At 44.4% G+C, this 23,675-nt stretch overlaps 2 protein-coding genes across 8 annotated transcripts in view; both read right to left on the bottom strand.

Moving 5' to 3' along the window:
- Positions 1-7,744, bottom strand: part of MYO5A (myosin VA) — a 97,828-nt gene extending 90,084 nt beyond the window's left edge. For 2 of the 3 annotated variants that reach the window (XM_058033859.1, XM_058033860.1), the window contains exon 1: positions 7,575-7,742. In XM_058033859.1, coding sequence (XP_057889842.1) covers positions 7,575-7,601 — 27 coding nt within the window. In that variant the 5' untranslated portion in view covers positions 7,602-7,742. Of the gene's footprint in view, positions 1-7,574 lie in introns of all 3 variants that reach the window. The other variant, XM_058033861.1, reaches the window with a different exon arrangement.
- Positions 7,745-10,378: 2,634 nt separating this feature from the next.
- Positions 10,379-22,049, bottom strand: ARPP19 (cAMP regulated phosphoprotein 19). Of its 5 annotated transcripts, none has more exons than XM_058033263.1 (3): positions 21,878-22,049; positions 17,103-17,225; positions 10,379-13,869 (listed from the first exon to the last, which is right to left on the bottom strand). In XM_058033263.1, exons 1-3 carry the CDS (start codon positions 21,920-21,922, stop codon positions 13,699-13,701), a joined length of 339 nt encoding a protein of 112 aa, XP_057889246.1. In that variant the 5' UTR covers positions 21,923-22,049; the 3' UTR covers positions 10,379-13,698. The 5 variants fall into 5 exon arrangements, with proteins under 5 accessions (XP_057889246.1, XP_057889248.1, XP_057889247.1 ...); XM_058033265.1 differs by lacking the exon at positions 21,878-22,049 and adding an exon at positions 19,386-19,690; XM_058033264.1 differs by lacking the exon at positions 21,878-22,049 and adding an exon at positions 19,383-19,689.
- Between the last annotated feature and the right edge of the window lie 1,626 nt (positions 22,050-23,675).

Genomic DNA, 23,675 nt, shown 5'->3' with positions numbered 1-23,675 from the left:
CAAAATTTCAATAATTACATATTTCTTTTATGCATTGTGGTATTTTTGGGGTCCCCCATGGCAGGAAGGAAATGATGACTCTGACTCCATGTTCTTAGAAGGCTAATTCATTATTTTAAGATACAGTATTATATTAAAGAATGCTACACTAAACTAGACTAAAGAATATAGAAAGCATACTTACAGAAGGCTAAAAAGATAATAATGAAAAACTCATGACTCTCTCCAGAGTTCTGACACAGCTGATGGTGATTGGTCATTAAGTTAAAACAATTTACATGAAACCAAACAAATATGCACCTGTTTGATAAACAATGTCCAAATCACATTCCAAAGCAGCAAAACACAGGAAATGCAAATGAGATGATATTGTTTTCCTTTTTCTCTGAGGCTTCTCAGCTTCCCAGGAGAGAAATCCTGAGCAAAGAAGATTTCTCAGAAAATACGATGATGACAGTGTATAATTTGTGCTGTCAAGGAACAAACCCCAAATTCAATGAATGTGTATAAATTACTGCATGAATACAATAAATAATTATACATTAATGCATATAAATACCTAAAGGGTGTTGTCACCTTACCACAGGAGCTCCATTCTGTTGTCTCCTTATCACAAAAGTTCCATACCTTCTTGGTGTTTCCCATGGGCAGCTCCTCAGAGCACTGACTCCACACACAAAGCAACCACTGACTCCAGCTCCCCTCTCACCCAGCCACCCCACTCTTTTATAGCATCTTCTTCTCATTGCTTACAGCTGTGGCCTGTTAAAGTCAGGTCTGCTCCTAATCTTTGCTAATTGGCCCAGCTGCAACTCCTTAGGGGTGAGATTACTTTCTACACTGTCTTTATTTCCCTCTATTCTATCCCCCTACACAAGGGAAGGTGCCAAGAGGAAGGACCAGGCTCTCCTCAGTGTGCTGAGCTGTACAAGCACCAGCAGGAAGGAACTGATGCTCAGCAGTTCCAACCCCATATGAGGAAGAACTTCTTCAGTGGGCAGTGGCTGAGCACTGGAACTCACAGAGAGGGTGTGGATCCCCCTCAGTTCAGATATTCAGAACCACTGGGACACAGCCTGGAGCCCTGAGCCCTGGGATGGCCCAGATGACCCACTGTGACCCACTCTGTCATTGTCAGTGTCCCCATAGGCCACCCCAGGCTCCTGGAGGTCTGCACAGCCCCAGGGCAGGCTTGCCAGCTGCACACTGCCTTCCCTCACAGCACAAACACCACTGCTAAACCTCACTGGCACTTCTTGCTTTTTAAAAATCCTACTAAAAATAGGCTGCCCAGAAACTGCAGCCATGTGATATTTGGACATTTGTGTGACTTCCTCCAATTCAGCTGGCTCACTGAGCACGTTTCAATAACAAAAATGCTTTCTTTAGTTCAATGCAGATTAGGCAATAAGTCTTGTAAAGACAAACTACTTTGTTATTAGAACACATGGAGAGAATTAAACTCCCAAAGGCCCCATAGGCAAACCCTAAGAGCTGGGTACATCTGTATATCCCTTACAACTCAACCTGGAGCTCTCTGTCTCAACCAAAGATAATCATGGTGGTCATTGCACACATTTTCTGATATAGCAGGAACTTGGCAGCACTTTATCTGATCATTATTCATCTAAAAAAATAAGAGCAATCCATTACTTAACCCATCTGGTACATGCTATAAAATGCAGTAGAAAGGGACTGCAAATAACCAGTGGCAGCTCCATGTACAGACGTTTCTGCAAGCACTGCTGGTGACAGTTTGGGGTAGGACACAATCCAACATAATCCACTAATATTACCAGGTAAATGTTTTAAAATGGCACTCAAATAATTGGAGAAATAAGACCAAGTATTATAAATGGGACCTTCACAGTTCTTTACATGTAACAAAGAACTAAACTTTCAAGACTAGGTCTACAGAAAGAAAAGAAAAAAAAAAAAAAAGAAAAAAAAAGAAGAGCATTTAAAAATATAAATCTATTATCACCCCTCCCCAAAAGTAGCTCCAAACAATGCTGCAGTGTTCCATTGGGACTGCAGGATGCACCCTCCCAGGAGCTCTCCCCAGCACCTGCTGTCTGTGACCCCAGCACGGTGGCTCCATCTCCTCCCCCAGACAGGCTCAGCACCCAGGGCAGAGCTCTGGTTCAGTGGGGGCTCCAGCTCAGACCACGGCCTGCCCTGCTCCCCAAACCTCACCTTTTGTTTCACCAACAGATTGCTGACATGTCCCAAAGAGCTTTCTCAGCTCCTGCAGCTGCTGTGGCTGACATGTGGCTACAGAGAACAGGGTTTTTACAAAAAACATAGTAAAATGTCAAGGTTAGGTTAAACCAAGTGTTGTTGGACTGTTGGGCAGTTAGATCCTCAGCACCTTTAGTTTAAAGGCAGTAGGAATAAAAAGGGTGCACAGCACTGTGACTTGCCACTAGAGCTGCCACTGTGTTCATTCCAGGGACACAGCAGGTGCCCAGGCAGGGAAGAACTGGAATATCCCCTTTCTGTGGCTGTGCTGGGTTATGGGAAGAGGCAGATGGAGTTGTACAGCACCCTGTGAAGGCTCCTGCCGTGGGGGTGCCGTTCCTGCACAGCCCAGGTTCGGGTCTGCAGGGTTTGGTGCCAGATTTGGCTCTCTCAGCCCTGCACTGTGAGCTGCAGGCAGGGCAGGAGCCCCAGGAGAGCCAGCCCTGCACCCTGCAGGGACCCAGCTGTCACCTTCTGAGACACGGGGTGACTGCCCCGGGCTCTCAGAACGCACACACCACAGGCAGCAGCTCTGCTGTGAATTGTGGAACATGCACAAGTTCTCCTAAGGATATTCTCTGATGGATCTTTGTATACTCTCAAGCCTAATCAACAGGAAAGGAGATTTAATCTATGAAAGAGAGAGCAGCTAACAAGCTCTAAGTGATGTCCAGGTGTTTGAAAGACAAAGTATTTGCTGGTAGAATTGCCTTGTTAAGGTTTGGGGCTGTACCTGCTATCTCAGCCCTACTGGGAGGTTCCAAAGCTTGGGAAAGGATCCCCACTGACAGAGGACACACAGAATGCAGAACTTAGGGGCCACAAGGACGTGTGGCAGAACCCCCAGACAAGGAAGGAACTAACAGAGCCCACCCAAGCAACTGTGCTGAATCTGTTCTGGCTGGGTAACTCCAGCAGGGGCAGATCCTGACCACAGGCACACCAAAACAAGAAATCACCAACCCAAAAAAGAAGAGACTGAGCATGCAAGAGTTAGCAGGAGAACCAAGAGAATCATTCACCAATAGAAGAAAGAACACTAATTGACAAGGGAACTAGGTAACTTGTAGCCAATGAACATTAATACCTTTGTTGGCTAAACTGTATAACTAGTGAGAAGTTTTGGCACTTCGTGGATTTGCCACCCAGCAGCCCTTTCTGAGCAGTACTGTAGCTGTATTTGACTTATTTAAAGTCAAATATCTCAACTCTGTTTGTGGATTGGCCTCTTCCACACTGGGTGAAAGAATCTACTTTAAAACAAGTCAGCACAGCAATATACAGGACTATATAATTAAAGCAGCTTTTTTTAAATCCCAAGAAAAGCCCACTAACAGGCACAGAAATTTTGAAATAGTTCCACTTTCCCTCCCATGCTCAGGTTGGTTTTTGCTGCATTTCCCTCCCCATGTAGCACCAACACGCCCAAGCAGAGCCATTCCTTGGTCAGTGTCCCCTGTTTGCCATTTTTGCTTGCAAGCAGCCAGCACAGGCGAGGAGAAGACCAAGCATTGTTGCACCCCTGGCTTCACCCCCAGCGCAGCAGCTGCAGCCACGGGACACCAAGAAAGGGCCACTTGCAGCGCTGGGGACAGCACAAGCAGCTTTTGTTCTTGCAGCTTCCTCTGACACTTCCCTAACTCAATTTATTGCTCATAAACCCTCAAACTCAACCATTCCAAGGTCAGCTACTGATATCAGCTTGCCCAGGCCATGGAAACAGTGAAAACTGTTTGCTGAGTCCTCTGTGTTCAAAGGAACACTTCACTCACTAACACTGAAATTGGATTAGGCCCTATGCTAGGACCAAGCTAGCTGGAGCCAGCTCCCCCTCATCTCAGACATAATGGAAAGGGAGGAGCACATTGGTAGCAGCAAGAATGAAAATACATGAATCTCTGACTGAATGGATAAATAAATAAATGAGTGCACTGTACACAGCCATACAAAGGGGAAACAGAAATCCCGAGAGGGCAAAGTAGCACGCTCTAGGAAAGCACAGCATGAAAGAGAAACAACTCAAACCCAGGGAAAAATAGATGGAAACAGAGGGAAAAAAAGGTCACCTCTTCACTCTGATGTTAAAAGAGGCAGCACAAACACAGTGTCTGATCTGTTTTGTTGATTTCTATCTACAGGGGAGAAGAGCATGTGTTGGGGTTTGGTTTCACACCCCCGAAACTCACAGAGGTGACTTGAAACACAAAACATGGCGGTTCCAGCAGATGAGTTCCAGTTCTAGGCAGAGCATTCTCCCCTGTTCTTAATTTCCACAGAAATCAAATTACACTTAACAAAAGCCAGTACATGGCCTAGATTGTCCCTACCAATTTTTATGGGTCAGCAGAGGCAAGTATGTATCTGCTGTTGGACAACAGCTCCTGAAATGCTGAAATGGATCAGTGACATCCAAGCATTGCTCAGTGGGGCTGCAATGACCCAAGAAACACACCAAGGTTCTTCTAAGTCTGTCTGCACAGTCAAAGAAGCAAAACTTCCAGAAATGAACTTACAACAAGACCTGCTAGAGGTATAAACCCAACAGGACAAGGCTCAAAGCATCATGTTTTCAGTAAGAATGCCTGAGATGTGGAACTGATTGAAGCTGCTTCCCCCCAAAACTAAAGCTAATACCCTCAAGCAGAGCCTGAATTTGCAGAGTCACTGGGCACAGGAATACCTCATGGAATACCACAGGAATACAAAGCCTCATGGTTTGGGCCCACTGACCACAACTAGTCTGTGAGTGCCCTTGAGCCAGTCCTTTACCTTAAATCCAAATTTCTAGATTAACTACAGCCATGTCCAACTCCAAGGCTGGCTATATGGCCACCAAATTTAGAAACACATCTGGATGAATCAGAGCAGTAGGGCTTTCACAAGAGTGGAATGACTTCCTCAAAAAATCTGTATAGCTGGTTTCTAACAAAAAAATAGCTTGGAAAAATAGGAGTTCCTTTCAGCTATTTCAATATGTGGTTGGGATAGTGGGTGCTAGTTTTATGTTGGTAGGCAAAGAACCCAAATTTGAAGGATAACATACTGGCAAACTGGACACACTGGAGCAGAGAGCCCCACTTCCACCACCCCCAGCTGGAAATAAATCTGTTCTGCCATTCTCAGGCAGCACCTGAAGAAATGCTGACAACTTCTTTGCAACTCTCATCAACATAACCTCACCAACAACTGCTGCAAGTTGCACCAACACGGGCACCTGGAAAGCACAGCCAGGTTGGGCTGGGGCATCCAGGGGGAGAGGGTAAGAGAGCTGCCCTTGCTCCAGGGCACACAGCAGCAAGGATGTGCTGAAAATTCATCCCCGACCCTGCCTGCCAGCAAAATATCTATGCCAACACCATCAGTAAGAGCTGATACTGCTCTGGAAGCTCGGGTACTTTAAGCAGCTGCCCTGAATGACAATCTCTGCTTAGCAGTTAAAAAAGCTGTGAAACTCACTCTCTGTGCCTATGTATGTCTCTAAAGAGGACAAGAACAGCCTGGTGTGTGAGAGAAGCACAGGCACAATCCCACTGGCCTGCACCACCCAGTGAGTCCCTCCTGCACTTGTCTCACTTTGTGTTTGCTCTTCTTACCTCAGCATGCTTGGACCTTAAATCCATTATTTATGTTAGCTAATCAAGGATGAGACACTGAATGCTGCTCAAGCAGCAGGCTGCCATGACTTGAGGAAGGAGCCAGCAGAGAGGGAAGGCAGCAGAGTCTCTCCTGAACGCCCAGCAGGTTTCCCACCCTGGCCTGCCCATCTCTGAGCCAGGCCCTCCTCAGGAATTACAAGGGGCCTTGAGGAATTATAAAGGGTCTTTCCACTCTAACACAGCTCCAGGACAACAGCACACCCACATTTTTTGGAGCAGCTTCTGACCAAAGGATTCAACCACTCAGTGAAGAGAATTCAAGGTCAGACAAAGTTGTAAAAGAAAAAAAAAAAAAAGAAAGAAAAAATAACAAGCAAGTAGTCTGAGCTACGCTCTATGAGACATTTTAATTCCATAAGAAGAACATCAACAGAGAGGGAGAAATCAAAACCACATTTCTAAAGTAACTCCTTACACAGAGAAGTTCTGTTGGGTGCCTGGAAACAACTCTGCAGTACCACTGCTCCCTTGACCAGAATGGTAAATTTCATCCCTTTGGGACAGTTCAAAGAGGTATTCTTGTACGAGACACAACACCAAGGTGTGCCATACCATTAATGTAGTCAGTATTCTTTTGGGGATGCAGGCAGGCGCCTCACCTCTGACATTCAGTGTCTCCCACACAAATATAGTCAGACACAGGCAAGCAGCCCCTGTGAAGGGACTGCCCGGTTTGGTCTGTCCTGATGCAGCTGCTGTGCTGTCCCACCACTCCTGAGAGGGAGGACTCTACAAACACAGTGACTTATCCATGCCAGAACAAAAGGTCTGTTTCCTTTCCTGCCCTGCAGAGTGCTGGACTGGAGATAATTCTGGAGTATTTCACTAAGTGGCTCAAGGATCTAGACGGCGTGGCCTTCCTACCAACACTCTGACTGTGCAAGCCTTTCGAAAGTAGTATCTGGAGTTTGCCATGTTGTACTGCCCTGCTCAATTCCAGTGACCTCTGTCATCCCTTCTGCCCTCAAAGACCTGTTGTCTGTCATTTTTCTCAGATTTATGCACTAGCTCAAGGCAGAGCAATGAAAACGATGCATTGCTAGAGGTGAAAACAACCATTTGCACATCTGCATTTGCAGGCTTTGCCATCAAGATGCGCAGGGCAGTAACTGTTTCCAGGCAGAAGCTGACGAGATACTAACACACAACACTAAAAAGATTAGAAAAACGTCTGATTAAAGAGCATATGAGAGTCATGCTGCGCATCACTGCTGACTGCAGGGCTTCTGAACGACTGCCAGAAAAGCATAATCCAAAGGTGCAGTGTCACCAAAAAGCGTATCTGAACAGCAAAGCCGTACAATGTCGTAGAAGCCGCTTTTCCTCAAGGAGCGGCGCGGCGCTCCCGAAGGCGATAACCGAGCGGCGATAACCGAGCGGCCGCACCGCGCTGCATCCCGCCGCTGCCGGAGCCGGGCAGGGCAGGGAGGCTCGGCACGGCACGGCTCGGCAGGGCAGGGAGGCTCGGCACGACACGGCACGGCGCTCCCCGCGGGCCCGAGCCCTCAGCGGCGTTGGGGAGCGGCCCCCGCGCCCCCGGGCTGCGGCCCTGGCGGGACCGGGACTGGCAGCGCCGGGAACGGCAGCTCCGGCCCCGTACCCCGCGTCCCCGCCGGGCCGCGCTGCCCGCCCCGCGGCCCCGCCGCCCCCGCAGCCCCGGCCCCGCCGCCGCCCTACCTTCGTGTAGAGCTCGGAGGCTGCCATGGCGCAGGGCGCGGGCGGGCGGCCCCTCTGCGGCAGCCCGGCGGCGGGAGGCGGAGGCGGACGGGAGCAGCAGCAGCAGCAGGAGGAGGAGGAGGAGGAGGAGGAGGAGGAGGATGCTCAGGCGGCGGCCCGCGCCATGTTGCTGCTACCTGGCGGGCTCTGAGCATTGTGGGAGCGGCGGCGGCGTCGGGCAGGGCGCGGGGCGGGCGATGCCTCCCACCGGCGGGCGGGACGCGGCCCCGGCCGAGCGGGGACTCTGCCGCGCCCGGGGCCCCGCAGTGGGATCGGGCACTGGGGCTGCGCCCCCCGCTTTGTGCCACAACCGGTATTCCTCCTCTCCCTTAGCATCCTTTTTTTTTTTTTTTTTTTTTTTTTTAATTCATTTTATTCTTTCTCTGCTACACTGAACAAATTACTCGTTATGTCATCAGGCATATTTATAATTTCCTGCTGGACGCGCGGAGGAGGCTCCGCACCGTGGGCAGCACCAGGCGCAGGGAACCGTCCGGTCCCTTCCTTTCACGGGCGCCGATTTTAATCCCACCCTTCAAATTGTAAACTATCTCCTTCAGCTGGATTGCATTTGTCATTCAAACCGTGGCTGAAGGCACTGACTGAAGGGAAATGGGCCCAAACCAGTTCCTTCAGTAATTAAGTCCATTCTCACCAAGACATGGAGGTACCCATCTTTGAGAAGTTTAACATCGATGTCAAATGGGAATGAAAAGCGTTGTCCATGTTCCAGCAAGGTCTCAAGATGACACCCAACTCCTTTATGATTCATTAATGACTGTTTTGTACAGCTCAGGTTATGTCAAAGCGTTCTTTTGACAGCAGAACTGAAGCTATTACTCTCTTTCTCTATTTTCATTTTCCACCTTGGAAATACATCCTACTAGTCCAAGTGGTCCAAAATACAAAACAAGTTTGAGATAGGTAAGTTTGCCACACTCTCCACCAAAGTGCTTTTGCCTATTTATCCTCTCTCAGAATTCAGCTGTGTATTCAGTGGGTTGTATCTGCACTGCCCCTGAAACTCACAACTACCAAAGAAACAGACAAACCTGTTTACAGAGAAACTGAACCATGAAAGCAATGGGTCAGAAATCACTCATCAATTTAGTAACAGAGAGAAAACACTATCCTGACTCTCAAAACAAACACTCCCAATAAGTGCTTAGCTGGACTTTGTTGCTGCTATCTGAAAAGGAGATGGAGAAAGTAGCAAGAACAAATAGGAAATAGCCAAGATGAAAATATGTAGCTTACCCAGAGTTGTTTGCATTAGGTGCAGATATATGGCCTTCACAGCTAGGAAACTAAAGTTAGTAAACTCAAAATAGAGATTAAAAAACCACCTGGTTCTGCTGGGAGAGTTTAAAATAACGTGAACAGAATTTTAAAAATACATTCCTTCCCATGTTCTGCCAGCATGTCCAGGCTTATCAGCCACGATTGCTGTTGCTGTGCCACAGCAGGAGGCTCAGTGCAGCAGACCTGGACATTCACTCTCAGTGCTATAAAAGCCCAGAAGGGTTCCTGGGAGCTGCTGTCCAGGCCAGGAGTGAGGTTTTGGCTAAGCTGTGTTCATAGCTGCTCTCCATCCCTCTGCCAAGGCGAACCAGGGAGATCTAGACTAAAGCTACCAGACACCTTTCATGTGCAACACTGGAACTATAAACAACTGAAATTTCAGTTTTGTTTTCAGAAAGGACCTGGACCTCCCCTCTGTGTGAAGCTTCACATCAGATATTTTAAACCCTTTAAATTCAAAGACACTCATTTCAGGAGTTTGCCTGGACTGTGGATTACTGATCTCAGCCACCCACAGCTGGAGCTCAGGAGCCAAATGTAATGAGCCACAGTAAAAAATAGATATCTGAGTCCAAAATATGCTATGATTTGACACAATTTGCATAAACCAGGATTTCAAATCTGCCATTAAGGACAGGAATTGGGGGCATTGAAAGTTGCCAGGAAACAACCTTTTTGCAATGTATCCAGAGCGACTGCTTTAAGATGCATCCTCTGTATCAAGTATTTGCTGGCAAGATTTTAAAAGACCCCATCTCTTACCTTGCACATCTTTTTGAAAACATGGAATTTTTTCAGAGCATAGATCCCAGGGTGTTCCAGATAACAGCGTACAGATGATGTAACTGACACAGTCCACATGTAGAATTTTACACTGAATTTTTATGCAATTTTTTTTCAGCAGTTAAGAAGCATGTGCCCTATCTTTTTTCTTACATCTGTGTTCTGTTCATATCTGTGATCTGTTCAACTGTGGCAGAGAAATTCCCTTCTCACACAGGACTTCCTATTCTGTTGTCATGCTGTACAATGAGTGAGCAGCGAGTTCTCTGCCAAGCCCATATTCTCACACCTCAAGGACCAGGCCTGGAGATTTTAGCTATAAAAACAAACAGGGCTGGTCCAGCCAGTACTGATGGAACAGTTAAGAACTCTGCAATGTAATACAAGAGATATGTAGGAAGAGAGAAAATCATGTACCATGCAGGTATGCAGAGCACAGAGGGTGTTACTGTAACCCTGGGGACTGAGCTAATGTGTAAATAACACCCATGGAGCTGGAAGCTGTGCAAAGATCAGCCTCAGGCTGACTGGGAAATTAGTGGGACTCTTTTCCAGCATTGTTGTTTCTGGAAATGTTGCCATATTTAGGCCAACAGTCTAAAGCAATGCAAACTTCTTTGCACCAAGCTGGTTCCCAGACATCCCCTTCATTCAGTGCAAGGGACCCAAACAATCATCTGTTACGGAGTTTTCAAACAATAAGCTTTAATTGCCTTAATAGAAAAATAAGCACTGAAATATATATAAATGTGATTACATTAAAGTAATTCTGTAGTCTAACATACTAGAAACCAAAGCCCAGTCATATTTTTAATGATACAGAGTAGTAAGATTTAGGGTTTAGAAATTTTCCACAGAGAATACCGAAGTATCCAGTATTGTTTAGGAAAACACAGTAAAGATGAGACAAACCTCCATGGTGCAATAAAAACTAAGTAAATCAATTTATTCTGTATACTATACAACGTGTAAGTTTGTAAAGAACAATTGACATTTTTATCACCTTAACATCTTGACTGGGTGTAAATATGTCCAACAAAATGTACTCCTGTGGCCTTTACACAAACACTGTCCTACTACATCAAGAACAATGAGAGGGAAGCCTTTGGTGTTACAGATTTGGGGACATATCTGTGAAGTTGTAATTAATCCACTTAACTATCTCAAATAAAATGTTGGTGCTATCTGCTATAACAAGCCTACATGAGTACTACTCTAACAACTAAACACTCTATCTTTAAAGGCAAGATATGAAAGGGACTGCCAGTCTACAGTGTGGACAGGTTTTCTTTGAAAAAGGCAATTATCAAATGGTAAAACTCATATAATACATTATGTACATCAGTTTGGATAGCTGAGTTATCTTGCTGGAGTAAGCTGAAAATAAGCATCCATCTGCAGTCATGTTCCATTTCCTGTTAAGTGACTACTGGACTTGAGTTTTATACAGTGTACAGAATCAAAATAGCTGTGCCTGCTGCTGAGGTCTGTCAGATGTGAAGGCTCATAATCAGTCACTGACCTAGTTAGTATTACAGTACTTCAAATATACACATGGAGAATATATTCATAGCTGAATTTGTAGTAATCTTAGGAACTGCAAGTCACTGAGTGAGCACTGGAAGAGCTTGTGTTGTCCAACCAGCAGGACAAGCCGAGTTGTAGCTGAGTGAGTGGAATGTTTAAATTTAAATGGCTATCTTTTTAAACCTTCCCAAACATCAAGAGAACTCACCTTAAGGTGAGTGGCACCAGACAATACACAGCAAGTCACCTTAAGTTGTTCAACATTTGTTTCAGGCCCAATCCTATTGTTAATTTCAATTTCATTTATACATAGAAAAATAAAGAAGGATTTTCACATTAGAACCAACATTTATAAAAAGCAGCTTGCTTTAATGTTTCCAGTTTCCTTGTTATTCTTCCAGCCTAATTTCTTAAAGAACTCAAGTAGGTCCATTTCTTCAAACTGTTCTGCAAAATCCACAAATTATTTGTAATACTAGTGGAGGATAAGGAGTAAGGACAGGCTTGACAAAGCCCATCTAACTACTAAAACAGGGCTATACAGACTCAAATAGAATCAGGTTAGCAATTCTGAAATTCTCTGGAATTGCTTCTCTGAATCAAAAACGTGACACAGACACTACGTTCTGATCAAAACAGGACCAAATAAAGACTATTCAATTTCTCTTGACCATTTTGTTTGCCTCTAGAAGAGAGCATTGCAGAAGATATGGGCCAGCATTGGTATTGACTAGCAGTCCTTTATACCCCAAGACCTTTCGGAATATGTCAGCACAAAGTACAAGCTTCTAAAAACATTCAGCTTCAAGTGTTCTCTCTTGTGATACTCACATTGGTTCTTTGTTTCTAACAGGCTCTTTCCAAACTAATTTTTTTTAAAAAAAACATTCAGTAAATTGATCTTTTAAAAGAGTTTCTTGTTCTCCCAAAGACTGTGAAGGCTGTGACTACCTATATGAAAATCAATTAAATTATGGATCATACTCCACTTTCAATATTCTGGTTTCATTGAACTAACATGTTTTAAATGCATCAATTCACCTAACTAGCACTAACTATGTATTTTGTCTATCTAATACAACCTTCATCATAAACATGGACTGGAGTTCAATCCTATTTTCTGCTATGAAAAGTTACCTATTTCTAAATAAGTCATTATAGAAATACCTTTCCAGATATTTGTTTCCACAAAGCCAATGAGGGGCTGCTGTACAACAAAGAAAAGGAAATAATTTACTACCTCTTCAGGAGTCCAAGAAAAAAAAAATCCTTCTGCTTCCAGAAGTCTAAAGTAACTCAAAGCCAATTGCATATCAAACATCAGTGAGCCTAAATCTGGTGTTTGCCACACAGGGAACTCTCTTAACAGTACACTTAACCATATTCCATGCCAACAGACAGAGCATTTCTGCTTTAAAAGCTTAAACAACTGCTGAACATAAAGGGCACTTGCCTGCAAATATAGGTACAAATTCCAAATTTATACTTGAATGCTGGATATTGTTGTGAAACAAAACATACAACTGCAAAAGCATAAGGATGAGTCAAGTGTAAATGTGTTTCACAAATTTCAGGTATACAATTTTTACTTTCAGTAGCAAGATTCTGGGCTCTTAGTTTCAGGACAAGACTTTGAAAGATACAGAATCACTTGTGCTTTGATTGGCACATTATCTGCTTTTTAAAACATAAAACTAATAGACGTTTGCAAAAGGTTGTGCAAAACTATTGTATTTACAAAAAATGGCACAAGAGTGAATTCAACAGTCTATGCACATGCACACTTCATCCACATCTTCAACAAAAGTGTGTCCTAAGCTACAGAACTGAAAAGAATACCAGCTTCAACAGGCAGTTGTCAATAAGCACTAGGTTCACAAGAGTTACACCAGAATGGGCAAATATTGCCCAAGTAAAAACTCTATTGTTAAAGCTGAAACAGGTTTAAGGCCGTTCAAGTTCAAAAGCAGAAACAAAATTCAATCAGAGCCCTGTCTTTGTTTTTATACATGCTTCACCATCTAGCAACTTGTGGTCTAAACCTCTATTTTAGACAACAAACCCAAACACGGAAGAAAAACCCAACACAACTGGAGGTTATATTAAATACAAATATGCTGTAATTAAGATGAAATAACAAAAGCAGAAACATTAGAAGTTGTAAAACTTGCGATGTCACTTGCTGGAACCAGTCCTACACTAGGAAATGGGCAATATGTACATTTTCAAGTAGATTACATTGCTCTAACCAAACTTGTCCTTTTTAATCAGTGCATTGTTCTCAACTAGACCAAATACTACGTTTTACTCTTAACTGTATTCCCTTACAATAGCAGCACATGCTATCGCTACCTGCAAAGCTGTCAGTCTCATGACTTAGTGTAAGAAAGAAAAAGGGGGATGTGAGGGTGAGAAATAACTATTAAGGAGAAATAACAGGAATGAGAATAATCATGCAGTTCAGGTGTTCTCGTCAGCCAGCCAGCTTGCTAGCAACAAGAGACGGTTTCCGCTGAGGAAGATCCTGTGGAGTAGGAATATGGTCACCAGTGACTTCTGTCTTGTCAGGAGCTGCAGTAGGCAGTTGCTTATTCTTCATCTTTGCTTTAGCCATGTTGTAGTCACCAGAATCAAAGTATTTTTGCTAGAAGACAAAACACACATATTTAAAAGCCTGAAATCTTATCAGACGTATTCACCAAATTATATTGGCAAATAGATATTTTAGATATTAAAAAGTTGCAAAATCTCTGTGATTTGTCAAAGTAGCTCTATGTTGATTAAAAAAAGGTCAAGACTAGTAAGCATAGACAGCTGAACTCTTAACATCACTGTGAACAATAATCTGAACATTACTTTTGCCTCGGTCTTCCCAAAAACTCATCTCACACTACTGAAACCCTGGGGTTTGCAAATTTTGTTGCACTGAACAAGTTCTGCTACTCAGAACAATAACCAAACAATGCACAAATTAAAACTGGAGAACAGAGCCTGATCTATCACACCAGAGAGATCTATCAAAGTATCATGAAAGTGTGTGCTAACAAGAAAACCTCTTCTCTGCATACATTAAAACAGTGAAACTGTGATCTCTAAAGTTCTCAAACCAATTATTTAGCAAAGTCAAATCTACTGTACAGTCCTGAAAAGCACAAGGTCAAGGAAATTATTATCCCCCATTCCATTTTTTTCTGAATACAAAAATAAGTTTTAAATTCCTAGTTGAAAAACAGCGTTCCTTAATATATCAGCAAGTTTTTATTAGCATTACATTTAAGAGTAGCCAGACTTCTCAAAATGTTAAATTATCTATGCATGTCAAAGCCAAATGACTGTTATTTATCCACATCATGGTAAAATGAGGCATGGAGTTTCATCCAATTCTTCAACTGCTCACTGACACATTTTGCAGGAAAAGTTGCATTGTTTTTATATCTCACCATGAGGTCTACCACTCAGATACTCATAATCCATGATTTTGAACAGATTTTGTACGAGGCAAAAAAATTAGATTCAGGATTAAGACTGACACCACTGACTACTGCTTACAATCACAACCATGTCTGAAGATAGACCACCCAGTTAGATTTGTACAGCCTTAGTCCTCAGCCAGCTGAACAACAGCCATCATGACCTGCCATGTCCAAGTGCTTCTGGGCAGCACAGTGCCCCACAGCCTTTATTCTACATTAGTACTAACCAGCTGTAAAATGCTCAGCAGCAGCAGTTGCTAGACAGAAGTAACTTGAACTGGCTTTAAATGTTCCCTGGCAGAGCCCTGAAGTTACCTGATCTATCTCTCCCATAGTCTGTTGTACATCTGAATCACACACTTTTATTTATAAACCTTCCCAGAACAATCCTTTTGATGGTGTAATCCCTATTTACACCAAAATGTTCTAGCACTACTTCTGCAGCCTAGGCCTCAAGGTAGAACATAATCTGATTTGGAAAAACATTTCCCATTTTGCCCTTTAAGACTGAAGCAACCGAGAGAAACTTCTAAACAGCAACTAGGTAATAACAGAACCATTTGATCTTCAGATGTGATACAGCTGTTAGCAGATATCTTTCTGTCTAAGAGTTCCAAACAGAATCCTCCCACGGGAGCACGATCTAGTACTGTTCTCATCTACCACTATTCCAGAGAAAGTGTGCTGGTAATGGTGTGTGCATCAAATACAGAACATTTCTGGACCTGGCAGAGTGTGTCCTGGTTGCAAAACTGAAGATGATTTGAGCTACAGCTGACCACAGAAGAATATTTGAGAAAATCCACCATCTCTCATGGTTTAGGATATCAATCCATTTCTTCCTTTAACTTATTCCTGAACTTTCCTGATTCATTCTAGCTTCTCACTGATGGCCTGAATTTGATCAACCCTTTCAAATCCAAGGATGTCTGTCCAGGTGTCTTCCTGTCACAAACAGTATCTGATAGCACATACACTATCCTCACTCTATTCTAACTCTCATCAGTGCAGGCAGCTCAAAGTATACCAGAACTCCTACCAAGTAAAGGAGCCTCTTCATTTAAGACACTGAGCACACTAAATTGAAATTTTAAAAAATTGAATAAAGTTATTATCACCACATCAGGAACTGCAGGAGACCTATTATGAATTGGAACCCACAAGTTTATGCCATCTTTCATCAGAGCAGCAAAAGTCAATTAAGATGGCCATGGATCTGTCTGTGCTCAAATCTGAAAGTCCATGCTGCAAGAGCCTTTGCATTCAATGTGTATAATTAAGATGGAGATATTGTACAGGCTGTTATTGCTGGTGGTGAGATTCTCTCACATTTGCACCAAGTGCAAGCAGCCATAATTCCTTTATGGTTATCAATCTTTACTGACTGAATGCTGGCCTGTTTTCCTGAGATATCATCACAATACAAACTTACCACTCCCTTCTGTGTCTACACATACCCTGAACCCAGTGAAGTCTCACTGAGGCTGCAGAGTAACTCAGAGGGAGTCACCTCAGCCACCACCTGCCCAGCCATTAACTCTGCTTCATGTCTTCCAACTCATGAGACAAAGATGATGCAAAAAACCTGCCAACAGTAACAATCCCCAAGAGATGTTACCAGATAGCACAGAATTAGATCAGCACTGAACTGCATCAGCTGGTTTGTGAAGGATTTATACCTGGAATCGTTGTGTGTACTGAAAGGGCCTAGACAATAGTGACAACGGTGTGACAGCAATGAAAGCACCACCAGAAGCTGTGACATACCAGGATTAGTACAAGAACAGAGTCCCAGCATGCCTGAAAGGCATTACACAATCACTCTATGAATAATTAAACTAAAAATCCCCCAGTCAAATAGCTAAGAAGAGACATTGGTTAATGTGGTACAATACTGAAATATTAACTCACTTTTCATTCTTCTATCATTATTTTTGGGTCTGGGTGTATATCCAGAATTATACAACCATTGTCAAACCACTAATGTCAGATAATGCCTGGTCTAACAGCAGGCACCAAACTCTCTCGTGCCAGAAACATGGATAAAAGGAGTGGACATCGATTTTGGGGGCATAAGAATGGGCAGGATAAAATCACTACAAAATAAGGATGAGTTCCTAATCTTTGGTGTTTACTTTACAGGTTTTTTTCAAGTCTATCACAGCAGCTTCTAAGTTTAATTTTTTATAACAAGTGTGGTTGAGACCCTGATGCTGTAAACAGCTATCCTGCCAACCTGGCATTTGTTGTGCAGACACAAATTTGTCTTCCTCGTGCTTTCTCAAAATTTAAGGTTCTTAGGACTCTTTAACCATGCAAAGGCCTGTGCATGAGGAAAAAAAATCACAGATACAGGAATTTTGGATTTTTTTTGTCTATACCCTGTGGACAATAAAGAACTTACTCCTTTTTGAAGCCTCTTCCTCAAGAAGTCTGAGCCCCCTGGCTTCTGGCCCAGATGAGGATATCTTGCTTTCAATTTTGCTTCTTCAGCTTTTTCTGGACTCAACACCTTATCCTCCATCTCCTGAAAGACAGTGAGTGATACAGTAAGTGAAACATCCCACAATGTATATTTATGCAGAACAGCTTTGCAGGTAATACACCCACAGCCCACTGCTGCTACCAAGTGAGCATAACAATTATCTGATTAGACATTTTCAAAGACTCTTCCTCAGATGCTGACAGCAACTGTAGGAGTTCAGCCTCCCATTTTAGACACCTTTCCTGGAGATGCTGAAAATGTCACACTTCCCTCTCAAAGAAAAGCAATTTGAATTAGTCAATCTTGAATAAAAAAGCTCAAACAAAACTGGAGGTTTTTTTGGTCAAAACAAGGGGTCCACTAAGAACAAACACTGAATAGTGAGCAAAAACCACAGGGCTTTTTTTTCCAAATGCCTGTTTCATTATTTAGTTGCTTAGGCAGATTGGCACTTGCACTGCCACACTGATCTGTATGGCTGCTCCAGCCTAATGTGTTGATATTCACTGTGAAACAGTCTCAAAAACATGCCTGCTGTTACATTAATAGCAATACTGTGTTTCTCTATACATGCCTATAATTACCCTGAAATTATGAGGATGAAGACAGTTGGGTAGTGCATTTGTGTAAAATAAAATGCCTATTTTATGAGCATACTGTAAAACATGGATGCTCAAAATAATAATTTAGAGATATTCATTTGGCAAAACTGCAATTTGTTCACTGGCCTCTACTTCACACTCATCTTTTCCGTGTCCATGTAGCAATTTAATATATGAAATACAATTTATTCTGCTGAATCATTTCTAAAACATCTTGCATTCAAAATTCTTGGTCTGTTTTTTCCAGAATTTGGCCACAGCCTTTTTTTTTTTTAAGGAAAACCATTCCTGGTTCAGAGAAAATATATGATTTGCACTGACTGCTGCAGCACAAATCATTGTTGTTATCACCTGAAGCACAAAAGACTTTCAGGCAGCAAGTAAGAATTGCCACTGAAATCAGGAGGGTGTCATTCATCTATGACTAAGATTTCATGTCCACTTGGAGCTGCTTAGGCAGCCTTCATACTCTTTTCCATGCCTGTCATCATCCTTTGCATTGCATTGATCAGCATGACTGCCCGTATTCCCCTTTTAGACTTTACAGAAACTAATCCAACAAAAAATAAGCCATTTCCAATTTTTTTTCCTTCTCCCCTTGTTGGGCTGTTTCGTTTGGATGGGTTTGCACGGGCTGGATGAGCAGGCAGCTGCACAAACAGGTTAACACAGCAGCAGGAGGACAGGGACACAGGGAGCAGGGAGCTACTTAAGCCACAAGTGAAGAGGAACAAGAGCCACCACCAGACTCGCCATCCCTAAGTGCTCTCTATCTCTTAGAGACTGCTCCAGGTTGTGACAGATTCAACATCTTTCTGGTAAGGTGCCTCAGAAATAAAGACTGTAATAGATTTAGAATATAACATTTTCTAGTTGCTCCATTTAGGCAAACACCTCAAGGACAGCTTTGCACAGTACAACAGGAAACTGAATTAACTGTTCTCCCAAGGAAAAAACAGAAACTCTCATAACAATTACAGAGAAACTACAGTGGCAACAGGAACCAATGCTTTTTATTAGATGAAAATGCAGCTAGGAAATACAAAATCCAAACATATAAAATAAAGGGCAAAGTCTCCCTGGCACTCCTGAGCATAGAACTACACCATTTCTCACTAGGCAGTATCACACTAGCCAAGCCCAGGGTTCTCATGCCATACAAAGATCACACAGCAGCTGCTCTCCCATTGTGGTTTATCAAAATGCCACCACAGCCTGGATCTGCTCAAAAGTAATCCTTTCAGCTCAACACTGTGAACACCTAATGCTGAATCACTGGGTACTCACTGCTGAGCCAACACACAAAGTATTAGAGGGGGCACATTTTGCCACACTAAAAGCCAAAAGGACATATTTTTTAAGACAAGAGGACCAACAATAAATAGCTTATATGAATATGTATTCACGGTGCATCAAAGGAGACATTTATGCAAACTCACAGGACTGACAAATGATGGCACAGCAGGCAATCCAAACAAAACATCGTGTTATGCATCAATGCAGCTCAAAAGGATACAGAGCCCGGCGCTTCTTCTGGATGACCAACAACAACTAAGACCCAAAACCCCACAGAACACAAATTAAAGAATTTCAATACCACGACTTGGGGTGTCAAACAAAACCAGCTGACAGCAGGTTCAAGAAATACTCAAGACAACAGTTCTTCACGTAAAATACAGTTAAGGTGCAGAACTCCTGGCTGAAGGATACAGGGAGTGCCAAGGATTTAGATTCAGAAAGCAATTCGCTGTGTTCATTTGCAGCTCAGAAGCCTAAACCAGATTGCTGAGACCTCGGAGAGTTTTCCTGGGAAGATCACTGCCTGCACGTCCTGATCCTATGTTCTTCTGAGGACTAAATGGTACTGAGCACTCCCAGAGACTTCAGCCCAAGCCACTCCTACATTCAGAACATTCCCCCTTGAATTACAGAAGCAACAACCAAGTGACTAACAAATGACTGGGGAGTGGGCAGAAATCAAGATATACCACGCTCTTCTTCCAAGTGACAACCACACAAAAGTTGTAATTTTAGTTCTCTACAGGAACCTGACACAGCTCATGAAGTCATTAAAATGATCTACCAGGAAGGCAGTAGTTACCTAACTCACTTAAAGACAGCTTTTGCTTTTAATCTTCACACAGGTTCTAGCAGCATGAACTTCTGTATCTGCTGGACAAGTGACCTGCATGACTAAAAAAACAGCCAGCAGCCTTTGAGAACCCTGATACGAATGGCTCATCTTTGGCACAAGACATCAGACAAAATGCAAAGCAGAAAATGGGAACAACACAGCAACAGCACAACCCTACAGCAAACTGATGTGGCAAAAACCAATCCAACAGCAAAATGCACCAACTCTAAAAGTTTCCTGAAAAATACAGGCTTCTAAGGCCAAAAGGGTCAACCAAGCATACATTCTCCTATGTCCAAAGTTTCTTTGTTTCTGAACTTCCCCCTGCCACTGTCCTGAGTTCTCACACCAAGAACAGGAAACGCTGGTTTTTGGCAGATTTTCAGTTTGTATCACTGTAGCTAAAAACCTTTCTCACTCAGCACAAGCTTCTTACAGCATGTCAGAAAGTTTGGAAAAAAGCTCTGATCATGAAAACACTGCCTCAAAGTTCATTTAGGGGCGACATCTTTTTGAAGCATACATATGAATAAGTACTGCAAACTGGGTTGTTTATGTAAGTGTTTCAGAGCTAAGCATTAACCAAGTGAGTGCTCAGTTCTGCCTACCCAGACAAATTGTTTTAGTGGAGGTTAATATTGCAATGTCATAACAGCACTGATAGCACAGTATCACACTAGGACATAAACTCAGAGAAAGCAAAGTTTTATTTTATTGATGTTATGTAATTTTTCTTGAACACGCTGCCAGAATAAAACTAAATTAGGAGAGAAGCAAGGACCTCCTATCTGTCAAGTAAAAGGTAATTTCTCCAAGCAGTGCATAAGCATGACATTTCAAGACTTCACTCTGAAAGTTGGTTAGGAAAATCAGCCCCAGTCACCTGACTTCATCAGAACACCCTAGAAGGCATTACAATAAACTTGCTGCCACATGTTTAACTATGCTCTTATTACAGAGCTATTCTAGGAGTGCTGCATAGGCCAGGGACTTATTTTTATAGGCTTTGAACAGGAACAGTATCCGTTCAGCAGCCTACCTGGCATGGACGTTCAGTCACGCTGCAGAACACACCTATTTAAGAGCAGATTACAGACCTGACAAGGAGCTGGTTCTGATTACTGCACCTACTGAGAAGGTATCATTCCATATTAACCCCCAAAGCTCTACCTGTGCGACCAACTCATATTACAAATTGTAAATTATTAAACAAAAACTTAACAGCTGATGTAGATCAAGCTTTTTCCTTTAGCGTCCTTCAAAGCAGTACTTGCGTTTCATAACTTCTCCGGATCATCGCCGCGGGGATTGCAACCGGGCTCCCACGGCAATGACAAGACTAAAAAACAAACGACTTCCTAAAGTCACAGCACAGCCACCTATGAAACCAAACCCCACCTGAGAAATGACACAATTATCAGTGAGATGACATAAGAGGGACACAAGGTAACCCAGCCAGTTATTCTTTCTAAAAGCCTTAACTAGCACAGGTCACGGCCGTTGTGATTTGGGTATTTCCGCTCCTGAACAGATTACATTAAAAACTGACCATTTTTTAGAAGTGAAACAAACGTTTAGCCTGCGGATTATGGCTGGTGTCCATCCGGCCATTGCGATCGTGAGCCGCAGGCCGGCGCGGCCCGCGGAGCACCCGGAGGGAGCGGGCCCGAGGCCGGACAACGAGCGAGGGAGCGCCGCGGGCCCGGCCAGGCGGGCGCACAGCGCCATGGGCCGGGAACCATGCCCAGCCGCTCCGGAGCCATCGTGCTGCTGCGGCTCCTCCGCCTGCAGCCCGGGAGCGCCGGCCGGCCCTGCTGCGCTCCCACAGCCCGGGGCAGGCGGTGCGGCCCGCGGGGCTCCCCGGGCCGAGCGAGGGAGGGAGGGACAGGCCCGGCCGCGCCGATGGAGGCGGGAGAGGCCCCGCGGGGCTCCCTGTGCTCCTCGGCCCGGCCACCCACCTTCTGCTCCTCGGCCGAGGCGGGCTCGGGGCTCTCGGCAGACATGGCGCCGCGGCAGCGGGACGGCGGGGCCGGGCGGGAGGGAAGCAGGGAGCGAGGGAAGGAGGCGGGCGGGAGGCGCGGCCGCGGCTCCTCCGCGCTGCTGCTGCTGCCTCTGCTGCGGCTGCTGCCGCCTCCTCCCGCACAAGATGGCGGCGGCGGGCGCGACGGAGCGTCGGCGGGGCCAGACTTCCTCCGCCTCGGCCCCCGCGCGCGGGCTGGGCAGCGGGGGCGGGATCCGCCTGCGCCCCGCGCGTCACGTCCGGGGCCGCGGGTTCGAGGCCCGAGCTCGAGGGCGGCTGTCGGAGGCTGGATGGGCTCGGTGCCCTTCCCGTCCGTTCGAATGACAGAATTACAGAAACATCGGGGTTGGAAGAGATGTTCAGTGTGGTCCAGTCCACCCTCACAGGCGTCACTGTAACCACTAAAGCACATCAACCGGCGCCAGGGCCATACGTGTCTTAAAACACCTCCAGGGATGGTGACTCCATCGCCTCCCTGGGCGCCTGACCAGCCCAACAGTGAAATGAAATTCTTCCAGTATCTCATGTGAACCGCCCGTGTCAGCTTAAGGCCATTTCCTCTGGTCCCCTCAGTGGCCCCCAGCTCCCCTCCCCTCACCACAGGCCCCTCACCCCGGCTTGTCCAGCCTGCACGGCCTGCCCTGCTCAGCCTCAGCCTAAAGGGGAAAAGCTTTTACTGCTTGGATAAAGTCAGTTCTTTTGGCCACTTTTAGTGAGCAAAACACAAGGAGCTGAGTTCTCAGCAGCATTACTCGAGGATCTCACAAATCCCAGACAGCAGCTGACAGGATAGGAAGGCTCAGTCCATTGGAACTCCTTAACGGCACAGTATCAAGTGATACTGAGTATTTTATTCCCTCCCCATCTTTCCCTGTCTGGTTCTTGGCTGAAAAATAACCTTCTGTGGACTCTCTTCAAGGGGTTTAAATAGCCCACCATCAATAAATCTTTAGGGGTCCCTAAATAAATGGATTATGTGAACAGCAAGGTGTGGATTAGCACAGCTCAGGAGGGATGGGCCAGGACAGGCTTTGTGTGATTATGCTTGGGAAGAACATGAGAGGCAGGTCAGAAAGGTCTGTGAAAGCTGGAGCTGTCAATGACTTTGTCACAGCTGAATTGTACTAAATGCCCCACAAGGCAGTAGGTGGAAGAGGTGTTTTTCTATGCACCTGAGACATCCATCCAGAGAGATTCATCCAGGATCGCGAAGCTGTGGAGAACCCAAGGAATGTGCATATCCCTCGTTCAGAAAGGGATACAGCCAGGCAGATTGCACAGAAAAATAATCACAGAATGCACCAGTGGGTTTTTTCCTAATGATGAAAAAAGCCATGATAGTGGTGGGTGTGCCAAATTGGCTTCTGGCAAAATTAGGGAGAAATGGTCTGAAAGTGTGAAAAACACAGCAACATTAAAAGATGATCATAAAAAGGATGAAATTCAGCGGTGACAGCAGACAAGATTGCAAACTCCAGGAATTTCTTTCAAATCTCTTAGGAAATTAATGTGAGGGAAAACAGTTTCAAGGATTCAGCAGTTCCTTAATGCAGTTATTTCTTTAAGGGAACATAATGCAGAGCAAAGATGGGAAATAAATTCAGAACCTCAGGAAAAGCCCAAGTTCTTCAATGGCCTCAAATACAAGAAAGCAGCCTACAGAAACTGGGTCAGTTTTTAAGGATGTGTACCTAAACCAGATCATGAAGACAGGGGGGTACCAAAATATTACAGAA

This window comes from Melospiza georgiana, chromosome 13 (genome assembly GCF_028018845.1).
Source record: "Melospiza georgiana isolate bMelGeo1 chromosome 13, bMelGeo1.pri, whole genome shotgun sequence".
Lineage (NCBI taxonomy): Eukaryota > Metazoa > Chordata > Aves > Passeriformes > Passerellidae > Melospiza > Melospiza georgiana.
The sequence above is the reverse complement of the archived record's forward strand: the minus strand, read 5'-3'. Positions and strand labels throughout refer to the sequence as shown.